General features: G+C 46.4%; 1 protein-coding gene across 1 annotated transcript in view; it reads right to left on the bottom strand.

The window, feature by feature from the left end:
* Positions 1-20569, bottom strand: part of LOC120055637 (leukocyte cell-derived chemotaxin 1-like) — a 27026-nt gene extending 6457 nt beyond the window's left edge. The window contains exons 1-4 of the mRNA XM_039003526.1: positions 20498-20569; positions 20110-20250; positions 9971-10111; positions 9697-9810 (exon numbers count right to left, since the gene is read on the bottom strand). Of these exons, the coding sequence (XP_038859454.1) occupies positions 9697-9810; positions 9971-10111; positions 20110-20250; positions 20498-20569 (468 nt within the window). The remainder of the gene's footprint in view (positions 1-9696; positions 9811-9970; positions 10112-20109; positions 20251-20497) is intronic.
* Between the last annotated feature and the right edge of the window lie 898 nt (positions 20570-21467).

Genomic DNA, 21467 nt, shown 5'->3' with positions numbered 1-21467 from the left:
CTGTTGGCCTCCCGCGGACGTCCGGATCGGGGTCCGTCCGTTCCATTTCCCAGCACCTTGGATCCAACACCGATGGAGTTGGGAGGGGCTGCTATGAGGGGGGCCGGAGGGGGGACCATTCCCTGCACCAGCTGTGGCCGCAGAGGGCACACTGCTGGTCGGTGCTGGGGTGGTTCTCCAGGAAGTCGAGGTAGCAGGCGGAGCACTGGTGGGTCATCCCAGGTGAGTAGGCACACAACTCACCCATAGCCCCCTGTTGCACACATGTGGTTACCTATAGAATTTCCTGAGTTTTCCCCGCATTCCCAGCATAAGGCGCTAGTATATTCAGGCGCAGCTGGGAACTTTATTGACTGCTCCTTGGCACATAGATTAGGGATCCATTTTGTTCCTGTTGATGTTCCCTTCCCTATACATGCCTTAGATAGTCGTCCTTTGAGGTCGGGGCTAATTAGGGAGGTCACAGCTCCCATTACTATGATAACGCAGGGGGGTCACGAGGAGAGAATTAGTCTCTTCCTGATCGACTCTCCTGCGTTTCCTGTTGTGTTGGGCCTTCCCTGGTTGGCCTCTCATGATCCTATTATTTCGTGGCAACAGAGGGCTCTCAAGGGATGGTCCTGTCAGTGTTCAGGGAGGTGTGTAGGTGTTTCCTTAGGTGCCACTACAGTGGAAAGTCCAAACCAGGTTTCCACCATGCACATTCCCCCCGAATATGCCGATTTGGCACTCGCCTTCTGTAAAAAGAAGGCGACTCAATTACCACCCCATCGACAGGGGGATTGTGCGATAAATCTCCAGTTAGGTGCTGCACTTCCCAGGAGTCACGTGTATCCTCTGTCACAGGAGAAGACGGCGGCTATGGAAACATATGTCGCCGAATCTCTGGAACAGGGATACATTCGGCCTTCCACTTCACCTGCCTCCTCGAGTTTCTTTTTTGTGAAGAAGAAGGATGGACGTTTACGCCCGTGTATTGACTATCGAGGTTTAAATCAGATTACAGTAAAATACAGTTACCCGCTACCTCTCATCGCCAGTATGACAGAGACATTGCACGGGGCACGCTTCTTCACAAAATTGGACCTCAGGAGCGCTTACAACCTGGTGCGTATCCGGGGAGGGGATGAGTGGAAGACGGCATTTAGTACCACTTCTGGGCATTATGAGTACCTCGTCATGCCGTATGGGTTAATGAATGCTCCATCAGTCTTCCAATCCTTTGTGGATGAGATTTTCAGGGACCTGCACGGGCAGGGTGTAATGGTGTATATAGATGACATTCTAATATACTCCACTACCCGCGCCGAGTATGTGTCCCTTGTGCGCAGGGTGCTTGGTCGACTGTTGGAGCATGACCTATACGTCACGACGGAGAAATGTCTGTTCCAACAGTCCGTCTCCTTCCTAGGGTACCGCTTTTCCGCGTCATGGGTGGAGATGGAAAATGACCGCATTTCAGCCGTGGTAAAGGAGGTGCAGTGGTTCTTAGGGTTTGCCAACTACTACCGGAGATTTATCCGGGGCTTTGGTCAGGTAGCGGCTCCCATTACCTCCTTGCTGAAGGGGGGACCGGTGCGACTGCAGTGGTCAGCTGGGGCGGACAGGGCTTTTGGTCACCTGAAGGCTCTGTTTACCTCAGCTCTCGTACAGGCTCATCCTGATCCCTCCTTGGCATTCATAGTAGAGGTGAACGCGTCCGAGGCGGGGATAGGAGTTGTGCTGTCTCAGCGCTCGGGTACACCACCGAAGCTCCGCCCCTGTGCTTTCTTTTCGAAGAAGCTCAGCCCGGGGAGCGAAACTATGATGTGGGGTCCGGGAGCTGTTGGCTGTTGTCAAGGCTCTGAAGGCGTGGAGGCATTGGCTTGAGGGGGCTAAACACCCTTTCCTCATTTGGACTGACCACCGCAATCTGGAGTACATCCGGGCGGCGAGGAGAATGAACCCTCGCCAGGCAAGGTGGGCCATGTTTTTCACCCGCTTTGTTTTCACCCTATCCTACAAACCAGGTTCCCAGAACGTTAAGGCAGATGCACTGTCCCGGCTGTATGATACAGAGGAGCGGTCCATGGCTCCCACTCCCATAATTCCAGCTTCTCGCCTGGTGGCACCGGTAGGTATGGGAGGTGGACGCGGACATCGAGCGGGCGTCACGTGCAGAGCCCACTCCCCCTGAGTGTCCAGCTGGGTGTCTGTACGTTCCGTTGGATGTCCACGATCGTTTTCTCTGTTGGGCTCAAATCAATTCTAAAAGCTTTAACAAGAGCAAGGTAATGTGTTTCATTAGTAAACAGCATCACATTTTGTAAAAGCAGAATATTTCAGGTCATTGGGCTCACTGTTGGGCTCCTCCTGTCCGGTGTGCGCACAGTGCAAGCACCTAGACATCCGCCCAGAGGGAAATTACAACCCCTTCCCGCTCCACAATGACCGTGGTCACAACTATCGGTGGATTTCGTGACGGGGGTAACACCACGATCCTGGTCGTTGTGGATCTGTTTTCTAAGTCCTGCCGTCTCCTTCCTTTGCCCGGTCTCCCTACGGCCCTACAGACTGCGGAGGCCCTGTTCACCCACGTATTCCGGCACTACGGGGTGCCTGAGGATATAGTTTCTGATCGGGGTCCCCAATTCACGTCTAGAGTCTGGAGGGCGTTTATGGAACGCCTGGGGGTCTCGGTCAGCCTTACCTCAGGTTTCCACCCCGAGAGTAACGGGCAGGTGGAGAGAGTCAACCAGGATGTGGGAAGGTTTCTGCGGTCCTATTGCCAGGAACGGCCGGGGGAGTGGGCGGTTTACATCCCCTGGGCGGAGATGGCCCAAAACTCCCTCCGCCACTCCTCTACCAACCTATCACCGTTTCAGTGTGTGCTGGGTTATCAGCCGGTCCTGGCACCATGGCATCAGAGCCAGATCAAGGCTCTAGCTCTCTGATAATCTAACAGCTGCTAACAGGACTTTAAAGCCTCCTTGTATGTGAGCTGGAACTTTATGTGCTTCTCCTGACTGCAGGGTTACTGGCTCATGACCTTCTCTGGCTGTTCATTAAGTTGCTACATTAAGGGAAAAAACAACACCAGTATAGAGGAACATGAATAGATAGATGTTCACCATCAAATACTTCTAAACTGGCTTCACTCTGAGAGAAATGGACAACATGACAGTCAGGGCTATAACACATGACTTGGGGCATAGGGGGTGGGGAGTTCCTTGTGTCAGGTGAGGCCAGATCACAGGTCTTGTTTGGGTATAGTTTGTGGCAGAAGAGCCCCTCCAGGCCAGAGAGAGAGCTCATGTTTGGGTCTGGATGCCAATCTACTACAATCTCTTCCTTTCCCTTTACAAGCCCTCAGGCTAAACACATCCAGGCCAACTAACCACACACACACCGCCACGGCAGACACATCCACACACAGCTAACCCAGCCAGAGTCAACCACTCAGTTCATCTTAGATCTGTCCTGTAATCGCTTAAATTACCGCAGTCCCTATATCTACCCCGCCCCCCAACCCTCAGCCAATGTTAACCGTGCCTGACAGTTGATAGGTGTGTGTCGTGGTCAGATAGGTAACCCAGAACTTCTCTGACCTGATACCTTCACCTTTAGACAGACAGAGACACACAGAGGAAGGTGATGAGTGAAGTAGCACGCAAGTGTTAGAGTGAGAGAAATAGAGGGAGGGAGAGAGAGACGGAAAGAGAGAGAGAGAGATAGAGAGACAGAGGCACTGGTGTACCGGACACACCCGCAGCCCCAACAAGGCTGAGGGGCCCATGAGATCTGCGGGCCCATGTGCCTGTCATCAATGTCTATTTTTTTTTTTTGTGTAATAAATCCTTTTGACAGTAACCTTCAAAAAATAAATGTATTCATGTACCTTTTGTGATTTCCATATGTACCAGGAAGCTAAGTGTTTGTTTCTTGTGCTTCAGGAATGTGACTGAAAAAGTTCCTCGGCCCTTGAAAAAGAAACATTTAAACTGATTGAAAGTATAAGGGGGATATCCATGAACAAATGTCGTGCTCAAGGCTACGATGGTGACAGTGCAATGAGTGGAGCTTAATCAGGTGTTCTAAAGTTCATATCAGACAGAGAGCCTAATGCTTCTTATGTAGTTGTTTATGAGTTTTAGTTTAGAGAACGAGCTCTCTGCAGAAACGGCAGTTACAGGGATGGTAAAAACAGCTTGGTTGTGTCACACCCTGGCCTTAGTTATCTTTGTTTTCATTATTATTTTAGTTAGGTCAGGGTGTGACATGGGGAAGTTTGTGTGTTTTTGTATTGTCTAGGGTGTTGTATGGTTTAGGGGGTTTAGTAGAGTAGATGGTTTAGTGTTCAGTGTAGGTGTCTAGGAAAGTCTATGGTTGCCTGAATTGGGTCTCAATTAGAGACAGCTGGTTATGGTTGTCTCTGATTGGGAGCCATATTTAAGGCAACCATAGGCTTTAGCTGTTTTGTGGGTAATTGTCTATGTTGAACGTAAGTAGCTTGTGTGTGCACTTTCGTTTGTAGCTTCACGGTTGTTTGTTGTTTTGTATAGTTTGTATAAGTGTTTCGTTTCGTGTTCATCTTCGTCGTAAAAATAAAAGAAGATGTATTCATATCACGCTGCGCCTTGGTCCATTCATTCACCTCAAGACGACCGTGACAGAATTACCCACCAACATCGGACCAAGCAGCGTAAATCAAGGCAGAGTGGCTGGAAGCCCGAGAGGCCCCCCCAAAAAATTTCTTGGGGGAGGGCAAACGGGGAGTGTGGCTGGGTCAAGTGGGAGAATTGAGCCAGTTCCCCGTGCTTACCATCAGGAGCAGTTGGCTCAACTAAGGTATGAGTCGGAGAATGTGGAGGAGTTATTGGACAGATTGGAGGAAAGTGAAAGGATGGGAGATTATGAGACATTTGAGGAGTTGTTGGTGTTATTGGAGGAGAGCGAAGAGAGAGAGATGTTGATATGGGGGAGCATACAACCAGGTATGGTTGGGAAGCCTCCTGTGCGTCTCCTGAGCCCTGTACGCACTGTTCCTTCTCCCCGCACTCTTCCTGAGGTGCGTGCCCTCAGCCCGGTACCACCAGTACCGGTACCACGCACCAGGCCTATAGTGCGCCTCGAGAGTCCAGTGTGCCCTGTTCCTCCTCCACGTACTAGCCCTATGGTGCGTGTATCCAGTCCGGTACCACGCACCAGGCTTCCTGTGTGTCAACAGAGCCCTGTTCCTCCTCCACGCACTAACCCTGTGGTGCGTGTCTCCAGCCCATTACCACCAGTGCCTACACCACGCACCAAGCCTCCTGTGTGTCCCCAGAGTCCTGTGCGTCCTGTTGCTGCTCCCCGCACTAGCCCTGAGATGCGTGTCCCCAGTCCGGTACCACCAGTTCCGGCACCACGCACTAGGCCTAATGTGCGCTCCCAGGGTCCAGTATGCCCTGTTCCTTCTCCTCGCACTAGCCTGAAGGTGCGTGTCCTTAGTCCGGTGACTCCAGTTCCGGCACCACGCACCAGGCCTACAGTGCGCCTCATCCGGCCAGAGCCATCCGTCTGCCCAGCGCCATCTGAGCCATCCGTCTCCCCAGCGCCATCTGAGCCATCCGTCTCCCCAGCGCCATCTGAGCCATCCGTCTCCCCAGCGCCATCTGAGCCATCCGTCTCCCCAGCGCCATCTGAGCCATCCGTCTGCCCAGTGCCGTCTGAGCCATCCGTCTGTCCCGAGCCATTAGAGCCGCCCGTCTGTCCCGAGCCGTCAGAGCCGTTAGTCAGTCAGGAGCCGCTAGAGCCATTCGTCAGTCAGGATCTGCCAGAGCTGCCAACTAGACAGGATCTGCCAGAGCCGCCAACCAGACAGGATCTACCAGAGCCGCCAACCAGACAGGATCTACCAGAGCCGCCAACCAGACAGGATCTGCCAGAGCCGCCAACCAGACAGGATCTGCCAGAGCCGCCAACCAGACAGGATCTGCCAGAGCCGCCAGCCAGCCATGAGCAGCCAGAGCCGCCAGCCAGCCATGAGCAGCCAGAGCCGCCAGCCAGCCATGAGCAGCCAGAGCCGCCAGCCAGCCATGAGCAGCCAGATCCGTCAGCCAGCCATGAGCAGCCAGATCCGTCAGCCAGCCATGAGCAGCCAGATCCGTCAGCCAGCCATGAGAAGCCAGATCCGTCAGCCAGCCATGAGCAGCCAGATCCGTCAGCCAGCCATGAGCAGCCAGATCCGTCAGCCAGCCATGAGCAGCCAGATCCGTCAGCCAGCCATGAGCAGCCAGATCCGTCAGCCAGCCATGAGCAGCCAGATCCGTCAGCCAGCCATGAGCAGCCAGATCCGTCAGCCAGCCATGAGCAGCCAGATCCGTCAGCCAGCCATGAGCCGTCCAGCCAGGATCCGCCAGAGCCAGCCAGCCAGGATCCGCCAGAGCCAGCCAGCCAGGATCCGCCAGCCAGCCAGGATCCGCCAGAGCCAGCCAGCCAGGATCCGCCATTCAGTCTGGTGCTGCCCTTCAGTCCGGTGCTGTCCCTCAGTCCGGAGCTGCCGTCCCTCAGTCCGGAGCTGCCCCTTATCCTGGTGCTGCCCCTTATCCTGGTGCTGCCCCTTATCCTGGTACTGCCCCTTATCCTGGTGCTGCCCCTTATCCTGGTGCTGCCCCTTAGTCCGGTACTGCCCCTTAGTACGGTGCTGCCCCTTAGTCCGGTGCTGCCACTTAGTCCGGTGCTGTCCCTTATTCCAGTGGGGTTAAGAAAGCGGGTAGTGACTATGGTGGGGTGGGGACCACGACCAGTGCCAGAGCCGCCACCGTGGACAGACGCCCACCCAGACCCTCCCCTAGACTTTATGCTGGTGTGCCCGGAGTTCGCACCTTAAGGGGGGGGTTATGTCACACCCTGGCCTTAGTTATCTTTGTTTTCATTATTATTTTAGTTAGGTCACGGTGTGACATGGGGAAGTTTGTGTGTTTTTGTATTGTCTAGGGTGTTGTATGGTTTAGGGGGTTTAGTAGAGTAGATGGTTTAGTGTTCAGTGTAGGTGTCTAGGAAAGTCTATGGTTGCCTGAATTGGGTCTCAATTAGAGACAGCTGGTTATGGTTGTCTCTGATTGGGAGCCATATTTAAGGCAACCATAGGCTTTAGCTGTTTTGTGGGTAATTGTCTATGTTGAACGTAAGTAGCTTGTGTGTGCACTTTCGTTTGTAGCTTCACGGTTGTTTGTTGTTTTGTATAGTTTGTATAAGTGTTTCGTTTCATGTTCATCTTCGTCGTAAAAATAAAAGAAGATGTATTCATATCACGCTGCGCCTTGGTCCATTCATTCACCTCAAGACGACCGTGACAGGTTGCTGTAGCAACATCAGGGAAACTAGGCAGAAGGGAGGAGTGCTTAAATTAGAGCAGTTCTGCAATATCTTTAATTGCGTTTCTCATTCTCCTTAATTGCTGGCCTCAACACGTTACGGAACAAGATTAACTGAATAGGAAGCTCTGGGGATAGGTCGTCTGGATATTGGACAGACAATAAATCAGCAGATACAAACAGGTTGTCATATTTTGCAGACAACAGTTCTTGAGGGCTTGAACAAAAAAAGTGGTTTGATTTTCGTTCTTACTGGTGAATTGATGATTGAGATTGAGGAATATCAACAGTCCCTTATCTCTGGTATATCTTGGCATGCATCATTCAAAAATAAGTTTAAATTGTGTGCAGCGCAATGGACATATAATTCACAATGTCTCAGGAAAGACTGTCTGGGTTGGCAATACCCAGTATAGAAAACAGTCGGGCCGCAACCTGGACCTACAGGCCGTGGTGAAAACATTTCCACACAAAAAAGGAGTACTTCAGGAGACCAAGGGAGTCTCAAGTTGGATTTAATTTGTTTTAGGCCTCATTTAATTTTGGACACACCTACTAGTTTGGACACACCTACTTATTTCAAGGTTTTTCTTTATTTTTTACTATTTTCTACATTGTAGAATAATAGTGAAGGCATCAAAACTATGAAATAACATATGGAACACATATGGACAAAACAAATATATTTTATATTTGAGATTCTTCAAAGTAACTACCATTTGCCTTGATGACAACTTTGTACACTTTTGGCATTCTCTCAACCAGCTTCATGAGGTAGCCATCTGGAATGCATTTCAATTAACAGGTGTGCCTTGTTAAAAGTTAATTTGTTGAATTTCTTTCCTTCTTAATGTGTTTGAGCCAATGAGTTGTGACAAGGTAGAGGTGATATACAGAAGATAGCCCTATTTGGTAAAAGACCAAGGCCATATTATGGCAAGAACAGCTCAAATAAGCAAAGAGAAATGACAGTCCATCATTACTTTAAGACATGAAGGTCAGTCAATCCAGAAAATTTCAAGAACTTTTAAAGTTTCTTCTTGCAAAAAACATAAAGCGCTATAATGATATTGGCTCTCATGAGGACCGCCACAGGAAAGGAAGACCCAGAGTTACCTCTGCTGCAGAGGATAAGTTCATTAGAATTACCAGCCTCAGAAATTGCAGCCCAAATAAATGCTTCACAAAGTTCAAGTAAAAGACACATCTCAACATTAACTTTTCAGAGGAGACAGCGTGAATTAGGCCTTCATGGTCGAATTGCTGCAAAGAAACCACTACTAAAGGACACCAGTAAGAAGAAGAGACATCATTGGGCCAAGAAACACGAGAAATGGACATTAGACCGGTGGAAATCTGTCCTTCGGTCTGATGAGTCCAAATTAGATTTTTGGTTCCAACCACTGTGTCTCTGCGAGATGCAGAGTAGGTGAACGGATGATCTCCGCATGTGTGGTTCTCACCATGAAGCATGGAGGAGGAGGTGTGATGGTGCTTTGCTGGTGACACTGTCAGTGATTTATTTAGAATTCAAGGCACACTTAATCAGCATGGCTATCACAGCATTCTGCAGCAATACGCCATCCCATCTGGTTTGAGGTTAGTGGGACTATCATTTATTTTTCAACAGGACAATGACTCAACACCTCCAGGCTGTGTAAGGGCTATTTTACCAAGAAGGAGAGTGATGGAGTGCTGCATCAGCTGACCTGGCCTCCATAATCACCCGACCACAACCCATCTCATCTCTTTTTATTCTACAATGTAGAAAATAGTAAAAAATGAAGAACAACTTTTGAATGAGAAGGTGTGTCCAGACTTTGGACTGGTACAGTAGCTATAGATAGTACACTTCATAATGAAACAATCCCTACTAAGCTAGTGTTTTGAGGGTGGACTCACAGTATTTTTTTTACAGTAATAGACTGGTTTTACTTTCTATCCAAGCTGTGAGAAGGCGAGGACAGCTCATGTCATGCAGGTTCAGGTAGCCTATTTATTCAGTTGTATATAAAAAAGAAAAAAAAGAATTGGTAGCTGATTAGTATTCTGTTGTATCGGAAATTAATTTGACAATCTGCATTGTTTGAATTTCGAACTTTAATGACTGAATTATATTATTGCCACAAGCCAGAAGTAAAAAAATGTCAGCATTGTGATACCGTGTATAGCTTTGTGAAATGTTAGGCTTAACCTGAGAAAATGACAACCAAATAGGCCTACCAATAAACATTTATCCATTAGCTAAAACAAATGGCAACCTTGCCAGGGGTCCCAGAGGAACTGTGTTACGCCTGTGGACAGAGGGAGAGGGGGACTGGATAGAGAGAGGCAGTAAGAGAGCTGAGGTCATTCCTACCAGGTCGAACAGAAGTGAGTCTTTGTTGAGAGTTTTCACATCAGGCAGGTGAGCTTTGACCTGGGTCTTAATGTAACACTTCTCTCCTCCAGCGAAACGGACACCAGTTATACCCTGGAGAGAGAGAGATTGAAGAGAGCAAATGGATTATAACAAACACATTTAAAATGTAATGAGCAATGTGCATCCAACATGTTACATAATTACTTCAATGTACCATTGGAATTTGAATTTTTTGTTGTCGTTGTCATTGCCGTTGTTCTTTCAAACTTACAACCTGGAAGTCGTGGACCTCCACTGCCTCACCATTTCCGCTGCCGGTGCGGAATCTCTCTATGTTGTTGGTACCATCAATCTCCATAGAGCCCTCCTCCACCTTACCGTTAATACTCATGCTGTAGTGGACGTTGTAGACCTGCCACACACACACACACACACACACACACACACACACACACACACACACACACACACACACACACACACACACACACACACACACACACACACACACACACACACACACATAGGGAATGTTTTCATACCTGTAAGAAGGAGCGATGGAGAAGGAATCATAGTTTTGTGCGAGGTTGTACGAGGTGACCATTGTTTTGAGATTTAATATGGGTTTTTTTCTATTCGTTTTTAGCATTTAGTTTAGTTGAAGTTAGTTTTCAGACTTGATTTACAATTTTTTATTTAGTTTCAGTTTGATAAAAATCTTTCTATTTTCTTTTTTTATTATTTAGTGTTAGGGATAGAAGGTAGCCTAGGGATGGGAGACTAGGAGACATGTATGTGTTTTTGACCTATAGTTGGACCGCAGATTGAAGAAAAAGCAGCCAACAAGTCCTCAGCATATGTGGGAACTCCTTCAAGACAGCTGGAAGAGAATGCCAAGAGAGTGCAAAGCTGTCATGAAGGAAAAGGGAGGCTACTTTGAAGAATTTCCAATAAAAAATATATTATGATTTGTTTAACACTTATTTGGTATGCTACATGATTCCATATGTGTTATTTCATCGTTTTTATGTCTCCACAATAAAACAAAAGGTTTTATAGTTATTATGACACCTCCACTGTGGGGCTCTATTGCCTACTGCCATCGAGTGTTCGCTCTTCTTTCAAACTACCCGTGAGTTCTATTGGCTGCTGTATTTAACTTTCAGCTAACAAGAGCTTGCATCCCTCTTCAAATAGTCTATTGGTATAAGAAATGCTGAAAAAAATGATGTCCGACAAGCTATTCTAGTCTAGCTTTTCCTGCCTGGGACTCCAAGAGCTACGGAGCATTTTTTAAAGGAGAGAGATGGGCGGAGGTGCGTATTCCCAAGAGACAGAGGTTATAAGTTAGAAGCTTATTATGCATCACCCATCATTAATTAGCTAAACATAAGGCTAATACTGCATTGAATATATTTCTTGAAAGACGTAGGCTAGGACATATATATATCAATCTATAACATAATTATCTATTTTGGAATCAATTTGAATGTAGTTGATGGAGAGGGAGAAAGACTGCGAGAGAGTGCTCGCGTGTGCACTGATTTAAAACAACGATATTTGATTGTAAAACTCTGACTCTGAAAAAAATATATATATATTTACAATAAAAAAACAAGGTGAGCCCTGAAAGCCAGATGGAGATGAGTAAATTCGGTCTTTATATTACTGTAGCATAGACTATGCTGCAGCAAATGCAAGCCTACCTGTCACAAGAAAAAAAGTTACCATGATGAGATGATAGGTCTACAATACATTGTGAACTGCGCTCCATACTGAGATGGGCTGTCTGTCCCCATCCTGAGCGTTGATTCATCATGCAGAGGCCATAGAGAAGCCAGATTTAGACATCACATATAATTTAACAGTCCATTTCAGTCCATGCTGTTCATATAAATCATTTATTGTAATTTACCGGTTTCATGCAGTTACTTAAGGGAGAGGTTTTGGGTGGTAAATCCCTGTAAATCTCGATAACCGGGTTCCCGCCATTCAACCCTAGTCGGGATATGTAATAGAGTAGCAGCAGAGTATGTGAAGTGTGAAAGTGTGTCTGTGTGAGTGTACGTGTGGCGTCGATATGCATGTGTGTGTGTATTTTGTGCGTGTGAGTGTATGTAGTGTGTGTGCTTGGGGGTAGAAGCTATTCAGGTGCCTTTTGGTACAAGACTTGGCGCTCTGGTACCGCCAGTGATGATATGGGCCGTACGCACTACTCTCTATAGCGCTTTGCAGTCACATGCAGAGTAGTTGCCATACCAAGCGGTGATGCAGCCAGTCAAGATTCTCTAAATGGTTCAGCTATAGATGGTTTTGAGGATCTGAGGGGCCATGCCAAATATTTTCAGCCTACTGAGGGGGAAGAGGGGTTGTAATGCCCTCTTCATGATTGTGTTGGTGTGTTCGGACCATGATAGGTCTTTAGTAATGTGGACACTGAGGAACTTGAAGCTTTCGACCTGACCCACTACAGCCCCGTCGAAATGAAAGGGGCATGTTCGACCCTCCATTTCCTGTAGTCCACAATAAGCTCTTTCGTTTTGCACACGTTGAGGCAGTTGTTGTCCTGGAACTACAATGCCAGGACTCTGATCTCTTCCCTATAGGCTGTCTCATCATTGTCAGTGATCAGGCATACCACCGTTGTGTCGTCGACACACTTAATGGGGGTGTTGGAGTCAAGCGCGGCCAACCGTCATGGGTGAACAGGGAGTACAGGAGGGTACTGAGCATGCACCACTGAGGGGCCCCCGTGTTAAGGGTCAGCGTGGAGGATGTGTTGCAGCCTACCCTCACCACCTGGCGGTGGCCCATCAGGAAGTCCAGGGAGGTGTTCAGTCCCAGGGTCCTTAGCTTAGTGATGAGCTTGGAGAGCACTATGGTGTTGAACGCTGAGCTGTAGTCAATGAACAGCATTCTCATAAACAGCTGTTCCTTTTGTCCAGGTGGGAAAGGGCAGTGTGGAGTGCAATAGAGATTGCGTCATCTGTGGATCTGTTGGGGTGGTATGCGAGTTGGAGTGGGTCTAGGGTTTCTGGGATGATGGTGTTGATGTGAGCCATGACCAGCCTTTCAAAGCATTTCATGGCTACAGATGTGTGAGCTACGGGGCGGTAGTCATTTAGACAAGTTACCTTGGTGTTCTTTGGCACAGGGACTATGGTGGTTTGCTTGAAACATGTAGATATTACAGACTGGGTCAGAGAGAGGTTGAAAATGTCAGTGAAGACACTTGCCAACTGGTCAGCGCATGCTCTGAGTATGTGTCCCGGTAATCCGTCTGGATCTGCAGCCTTGTGAATGTTAACCTGCTTAAAGGTCTCACTCCGATAGGCTAAGGAGAGAGTAATTACACAGTCATTCCGAACAGCTGGAGCTCTCATGCATGGTTTAGTGTTGCTTGCCTCGAAGCGAGAATAGAAGGCATTTCAAATCAAATCAAATTGTATTGGTCAAATACACATGTTTAGCAGATGTTATTGCAGGTGTAGCGAAATGCTTGTGCTTCTAGCTCTGGCAGTGCTGTAATATCTAACAAGGGATATATAACAACTACACAACATATACCCAACACACAAATCTAAGTAAAGAAATGGAATTAAGAATATATAAATATATGGACGAGCAATGTCAGAGCAGCATAGAATAAGATACAGTAAAATAGTATATGATACAGTATATACATATGAGATGGGTAATGCAAGTTATGTAGACATTATTAAAGTGACTAGTGTTCCATTTATTAAAGTGGCCAATGATTTCATGTCTATGTACAGTGGGGAGAACAAGTATTTGATACACTGCCCGATTTTGCAGGTTTTCCTACTTACAAAGCATGTAGAGGTCTGTAATTTTTATCATAGGTACACTTCAACTGTGAGAGACGGAATCTAAAACAAAAATCCAGAAAATCACATTGTATGATTTTTAAGTAATTAATTTGCATTTTATTGCATGACATAAGTATTTGATCACCTACCAACCAGTAAGAATTCCGGCTCTCACAGACCTGTTAGTTTTCTTTAAGAAGCCCTCCTGTTCTCCACTCATTACCTGTATTAACTGCACCTGTTTGAACTCGTTAACTGTATAAAAGACACCTGTCCACACACTCAATCAAACAGACTCCAACCTCTCCACAATGGCCAAGACCAGAGAGCTGTGTAAGGACATCAGGGATAAAATTGTAGACCTGCACAAGGCTGGGATGAGCTACAGGACAATAGGCAAGCGGCTTGGTGAGAAGGCAACAACTGTTGGCGCAATTATTAGAAAATGGAAGAAGTTCAAGTTGACGGTCAATCACCCTCGGTCTAGGGCTCCATGCAAGATCTCACCTCGTGGGGCATCAATGATCATGAGGAAGGTGAGGGATCAGCCCAGAACTACACGGCAGGACCTGGTCAATGACCTGAAGAGAGCTGGGACCACAGCCTCAAAGAAAACCATTAGTAACACACTATGCCGTCATGGATTAAAATCCTGCAGCGCACGCAAGGTCCCCCTGCTCAAGCGCATGTCCAGGCCCGTCTGAAGTTTGCCAATAGAAAATCTTTGGAGGGAGCTGAAAGTCCGTATTGCCCAGCGACAGCCCCGAAACCTGAAGGATCTGGAGAAGGTCTGTATGGAGGAGTGGGCCAAAATCCCTGCTGCAGTGTTTGCAAACCTGGTCAAGAACTACAGGAAACGTATGACCTCTGTAATTGCAAACAAAGGTTTCTGTACCAAATATTAAGTTCTGCTTTTCTGATGTATCAAATACTTATGTCATGCAATAAAATGCTAATTAATTACTTAAAAATCATACAATGTGATTTTCTGGATTTTTGTTTTAGATTCCGTCTCTCACAGTTGAAGTGTACATATGATACAAATTACAGACCTCTACATGCTTTGTAAGTAGGAAAACCTGCAAAATCAGCAGTGTATCAAATACTTGTTCTCCCCACTGTATGTAGGCAGCCTCTATGTACTAGTGTTGGCTATTTAACAGTCTGAGACAGAAGCTGTTTTTCAGTCTCCCGGTCCCAGCTTTGATGCACCTGTACTGACCTCGCCTTTTGGATGATAGCGGGGTTAACAGGCAGTGGCTTGGGTGGTTGTTGTCCTTAATGATCTTTATGGCCTTCCTGTGACATCGGGTGCTGTAGGTGTCCTGGAGGGCAGGTAGTTTGCTCCCGATGATGCGTTGGGCAGAATGCACCACCCTCTGGAGAGCTCTGCAGTTGCGGGTGGTGCAGTTACCCTATCAAGCGGTGATACAGCCCGATAGGATGCTCTCAATTGTGCATCTGTAAAAGTTTGTGAGAGTTTTAGGTGACAAGCCACATTTCTTCAGTCTCCTGAGGTTGAAGAAGCACTGTTGCGCCTTCTTCACCACACTGTCTGTGTGAGTGGACCATTTCAGTCTGTCAGTGATGTGTACGCTGAGGAACTTGTAGCTTTCCACCTTCTCCACTGCGGTCCCGTCGATGTGGATAGGGGGGTGCTGTTTCCTGAAGTCCACGATCATCTCCTTTGTTTTATTGATGTTGGATGAGAGGTTATTTTCCTGGCACCACACTCCCAGAGCCCTCACCTCACCTCCTCCCTCTCGTCATTGTTGGTAATCAAGCCTACTACTGTTGTGTCATCTGCAAACTTGATGATTGAGTGGGAGGTGTGCTTGGCCACGCAGTCATGGCTAAATAGGGAGTACAGGAGGGGACTGAGCACACACCCTTGTGAGGCCCCAGTGTTGAGGATGATCAAAGGTGTTGTTTCCTACCTTCACCACCTGGGGCGGCCTGTCAGGAAGTCCAAGACCCAGTTGCACGGGGCGGGGTTCAGTCCCAGGGCCTCGAGCTTAATGATAGGCTTGGAGGGTACTATGGTGTTGAATGCTGAGCCATAGTCAATGAACAGCATTCTTACTTATGTATTCCTCTTGTCTAGATGGGATAGGACAGTGTGCAGTGTGATGGGATTGCATCATCTGTGGATCTATTGGGGCGGTAAGCAAATTGAAGTGGGTCTAGGGCGACAGGTAAGCTGGAGGTGATATGATCCTTCACTAGTCTCTCAAAGCACTTCATGATGACAGCAGTGATACAGAAGTGCTACGGGGCGATAGTCATTTAGTTCAGTTACCTTAGTTTTCTTGGGTGCAGGAAAAATGGTAGCCATCTTGAAGCATGTGGGGACAGCAGACTGGGACAGGGAGAGATTTAATATGTCCGTAAACACACAGCCAGCTGGTCTGCGCATCCTCTGAGGACGCAGCTAGGCGAGGGTTAACACGCTTAAACGTCTTACTCACATTGGCCATGGAGAAGGAGAGCCCACAGTCCTTGGTAATGGGCCACGTCGGTGGCACTGTGTTACCCTCAAAGTGGGCAAAGAAGGTGTTTAGCTTGTCTGGAAGCAAGACGTCAGTGACAGCGACGTGGCTGGTTTTCCTTTTCCTTTTGATAGTCACATTGGGTACAAAATCTCCTATACACTTCCTGATAAATCAGTCACCGAATCAGTGTATTCGTAAATATTATTCCCGGAACATATCCCAGTCCGCGTGATCAAATCTTGAAGCGTGGATTCCGATTGGTCAGACCAGCGTTGAATAGACCTTAGCACGGGTACTTCCTGTTTGAGTTTATGCCTATAGGAAGGGAGGAGCAAAATGGATTCGTGGTCAGATTTGCCAAAAGGAGGGCATGGAAGGGCCTTGTAGGCATCCCGGAAGTTGGAGTAACAGTGGTCGAGTGTTTTGACAGCGCAAGAACTACAGTTGATATGTTGATAGAACTTCGGAAGCTTTTTTCTCAAATTTGCTTTGTTAAAATCCCCAGCTACAATAAATGCAGCCTCAGGATATGTGGTTTCCAGTTTGCATAAAGTCCTAGCAGAATTCTTTGAGTGCTGTCGTGGTATCAGCTTGAGGGGGGATATACACGGCTATGGCTATAACCAAAGAATATTATCTTGGGAGATAATACGATCAGCATTTGATTGTGAGGTATTCTAGATCAGGGGAACAAAAGTACTTGAATTCCTGTATGTTATCACAATTACACCATGAGCCGTTAATCATGACACATATACCCCCGCCCTTCTTCATTTAGCTCATCTGGTAGGTTTACGTCACTAGGCAGCTCTCGGCTGGGTTTCCCTTTGTAATCTGTGATAGTTTGCAAGCCCTACCACATCCCACGAGCGTCAGAGCTGGTGTAGTAGGATTCGATCTTAGTCCTGTATTGACGATTTGCCTGTTTATGGTTCGTCGGAGTGTGTAGCCGGATTTCTTATAAGCGTCCAGATTAGTGTCCTGCTCATGAAAGCGGCAGCTCTAGCCTTTAGCTCAGTGCGGATGTTGCCTTTAATCCATGGATTCTGTTTGGGATAGGTACATATGGTCACTGTGGGGACAACGTCGTTGATGCACTTATTAATGAAGCCGGTGACTGATGTGCAATTGGATGAATCCCGGAACATATTCAAGTCTGTGCTAGCAAAATAGTCAAAATAGTAGCGTAGTATCCGCTTCATCGGACCACTTCTGTATTGAGCACGTCACTGGTACTTCCTGTTTGAGTTTTTGCTTGTAAGAAGGAATCAGGAGGATAGAGTTATAGTCCGATTTGCCAAATTGAGGGTGGCGGAGAGCTTTGTATGCCTCTCTGTGTGTGGAATGAAGGTGAACTAGATGTTTTTATCTCTCTAGTTGCACAGGTAACATACTGGTAGAAATTAGGTAAAACAGATTTCAGTTTTCCCGCAATAAAATCACCGGCCACTAGGAGTGCCGCCTCCGGATGAGCATTTTCTTGTTTGCTTATGGCTCTATACAGCTCGTTTTGTGCGGTCTTACTGCCAGCAGCGGCTTGTGGTGGTAAATAGACAGCTACGAAAAAATACAGATGAAAACTCTCTTGGTAAATAGTATAGTCTACAGCTTATCATGAGGTATTCAAGAGCCGACCTCTATAGCACCGTCTTTGTCTTCTTCGAGTGTCGGAGATTAGGGCTTCTTTCACCTCCGAATCATTGAACCAGAAGTCCTCGTCCAAATTGAGGTTAGTGATAGCTGTTCTGATGTCCAGAAGCTGTTTTCGGTCATAGGAAATGACAGCGGAAACATTATGTTAAAAAAAAGTTAAGAGCAGCGCAAAAGAAATACACAAAATAGCACAATTGGTCAGGAGCCTGTAAAACGGCTGCCATTCCTCTGTGAGAGCATGCACAGTGCCATTGAGGCCCTCTCCATCTTGAAATAGTCCATTATCTTATTTTCAAGTAAAATTAATTGGCTGGTCCATCTTGATGTCACGACTCCAACCGGGTCATCAGGTCATGCCAACAGGGTCATCTGGAGGGATCAGTCAATGAAGTTGGAAGTCCCGCCCAGTTGTCTAAATCAAAACGGTAAAAATCCTCAATGGCACTGCCCATGGTAACAGGCTTTTGGCCAGTAGAGGACTCCGTACAACTTCATGGCCAGAACATGGATTTATTTGGTTAGGTTTAAATTATAATTCAATTTTATGTGACTTGGATTTAAAGGATAAGCACCTAGTCTGGTGGAAGAATTATGATGGAAGGAAACTCTCTTGCCCATGTTTACACAAATCCAATGCTTTTTTAAAACTTTAATAGTAGATATAAGAATTATCAAGTACCTTTACCTTTATCTGACAGAAAGAGAGAGGGAAAAAAACAAATGAAGTCATGGCACATTTGACATGTTATGTTTTGTAATATGAAACATGTATCACATGTATCCCCTTCCAATAGGGTAAATAAAAACAGATACAACAACAGCAAAAACATAAGCAATACAACACTTCATCACAACTCTATCAGTTCACAGCCAGCCAGCTTGTGTGTGTTTCTGTTCAACCAAACAAGATGTTCTGTTTTGCAACAGTAGTTGACCGAAACTGGGTGTCCCAAGGTTTAGAAGGCACGTCACCACATCAGACAGCAACTGGCTGTCAGTCTGAAGTTGGTCAGTGTGGCATGCGAACGGCTCCTGCAACTTCAGAAGTTGTTCTAGCTTGGCCCAGTCACACTCCGTGCTCGCCCTCTGATTTCTTCCCTGTTAGGTAGTGATAGCTAGGGATAGCGATGCACCAGCTAGGCCTATGTGAAACATTGGCATCTACTGGCAGCATTTAGCCGCCAGATTCAGAAGCTCGAAAACCCCATTTGATTTTGGAAGTTTAGAAGAACAAAACTCAAACTAAACATAATTTATAATTTATTTTATTTTACACTGAACAAAAAATATATAAACTCAACATGTGAATTGTTGGTCGCATGTTTCATGAGCTGAAAGAAAGAAAAAAAAACAGAAATGTTCCATATGCACAAAAAGCTTATTTCTCTCAAATTTTGTGCACAAATCTGTTTACAACTCTGTTAGTGAGCATTGCTACTTTGCCAATAAATCCACACACCTGACAGGTTTGACATATCAAGGAGCTGATTAAACAGTATGATCATTACAAAGTTGCACCTAGTGCTGGGGACAATAAAAGGTCACTTTAAAATGTGTAGTTTTGTAACACAACACAATGCCACAGATGTCTTGAGGGAACGTGCAATTGACATGCTGACTGCAGGAATGTCCAACAGAGCTGTTGCCAGAGAATTGAATGTTAATTTCTCTACCATAAGCCCCTTTGTGTGGAAAATTCTGTCTGATTGGCTGGGCCTGGCTCCCCAGTGGGCCCACCCATGGCTGCACCCCTGCCCAGTCATGTGAAATCCATAGATTAGGGTCTAATGAATTTATTTAAATTGACTGATTTCCTTATGTGAACTGTAACTCAGTAAAATATTTTAAATTGTTTCATGTTGCATTTATATTTTTGTTCAGTTTATTTTAGTTCGTTTTGCAGTCAAAGATAATAGTTTCAGTATAGTTTTAGTTTTTATAATATTTTCTTTTTTATTTTAGTTTCAGTTTTCGTTTACTATGTGTGTGTGTGAGAGAGAAGGGGGGTGTAGATTTTATATATGGCTTGTGGGGAGGTTCATAATGGGTGAGTTTTGTTTACATTCCCCCATCCACATCCTAGAAACAGCAAGAAAACAGGCACAGACAGACACTACCCTGCACCCAAAATCTACACAATTAAACGCATTGAAAAATTCCTAACAAAATGAGTATGCTATTCTTGCTCAGGCAATGCATTTCAACTCATGTAGGCCTAAAGCTACCAAATTGAATTAAAACATATATTTTTAAAGTAGCCTGGGCCTACCTCGCTCACACCTCTCGACCCCGGTACATCAGCAGGACCTTCAGTCTCAGAAACATACAAGGCTTCCATTCAGCTACCCTCTTGACTCTTGAAAAGCAAGAGTCGCTGGCTGCTTCAAGGCCCAATGTCTCTTGAACTCGCTATCGTCAGAGGGACTAATGCTTACATGGTTGTCGTTGTTGATCCAGAAGTAAAACGCTCCGATAGCCCCGAACAGCAGCAGAATTGCCCCGGCGATAAGAACCACAATCCCGGTCTTCAGCAGGCGGCTGGAGGCAGCCGGTTTAACGGCCACAGCAGTGTATGCCTGTGGTGAACACATTAACCATTTACACATGAATGCCACCTAAACAAAGTTCAAAAAGTGTTCATAAAGTGTTTATAATGCGTTACGCTTATAAAAGTTCATTTCAACCACAACACCTCCCTCAGAATGAGCAGGTGTCTTCGTGGAATGTCCAAACAAAGTTTTCTGAGAGTAGTCTATCTGGCACACTTTACACGTTTCTATTATTTAGAAACTAAAGCAAAGATATATGATATAGGCTGCTTACCGGTGGCATAAACTGTTGCAGGTCATCGGATCTCGCTAAGGCGATGGACTCTTTCTCTGAACACCCGGCCATGGCTGCGAATGGGTCTGAGAGCCTGAGCAAAGGTCTCTCTCTCTCTCTCTCTCTCTCTCTCCTCTCTCTTCTCTCTCGTTCTCTCTGGAACAGGGCAGGGGGAACAAATCTGCCCATTCATGCGAGAGGCGTGTTATATAACTGGCCTGGGAAACGACATGGTGGAAGGTATGCGTTTTAAAATTCTGTCACTCTGTTGGCCTCGCAACAGGGGTTCCATAAGGAATGCAGAGTAGGACGGTGTTAAGGCTTTGAGTAGACTGAGGAAGAACAGCCTGTTCGGGTCTTGAACCAACCACAGGGCAAGTGCATTCATTAACTTCTGTGTAAAACATGTCCAGATCTCTTGGCAGAGGCACTCACATACAGGCAGTGTAGGACTACAAAATCTAAGAAATCCTTTGTCATAATGTGTGTATTTATGTTTGACAGGCACATATGTTGCACTATTTCTCTAGTCCTAATCCAGACGGGACCGCGCCTTGTTCTGTAGGTGGAACACAAACGTGAACGTGCACAGCGGATCTAAAGGCAGAAGGAAGCCTTTCCTTAAATCACCCTGGAACATACAATGCGTTCAGTCAGATGGGATACCTGAGCTGCTCTTACAGTAGTAGCTCTATCTCTCTCCTTCTCTCTCTTTTTCTCGCTCAGTTCTAACATTGCCTAAATTCAGAGGTGGATCCTGTGGGATGTGTCATCCTGTCTCAAGCTGACAATACCATATTTCTGCCACTAAGGCAAGATCCATGGGAACAAATCCCCTCCGGAATGCTTATGTGCACTGATTGAGCCATCATTACATGTTTTATTACCAAACATATTCATTACACCATGTGGTTATAGGCGATAGTCATTCGATGCGTAAACAGTTCCCTATCCAAATGTACCAAGGGCA

This window comes from Salvelinus namaycush, chromosome 11 (assembly GCF_016432855.1).
Source record: "Salvelinus namaycush isolate Seneca chromosome 11, SaNama_1.0, whole genome shotgun sequence".
In the NCBI taxonomy this organism is placed as follows: domain Eukaryota; kingdom Metazoa; phylum Chordata; class Actinopteri; order Salmoniformes; family Salmonidae; genus Salvelinus; species Salvelinus namaycush.
The sequence above is the reverse complement of the archived record's forward strand: the minus strand, read 5'-3'. Positions and strand labels throughout refer to the sequence as shown.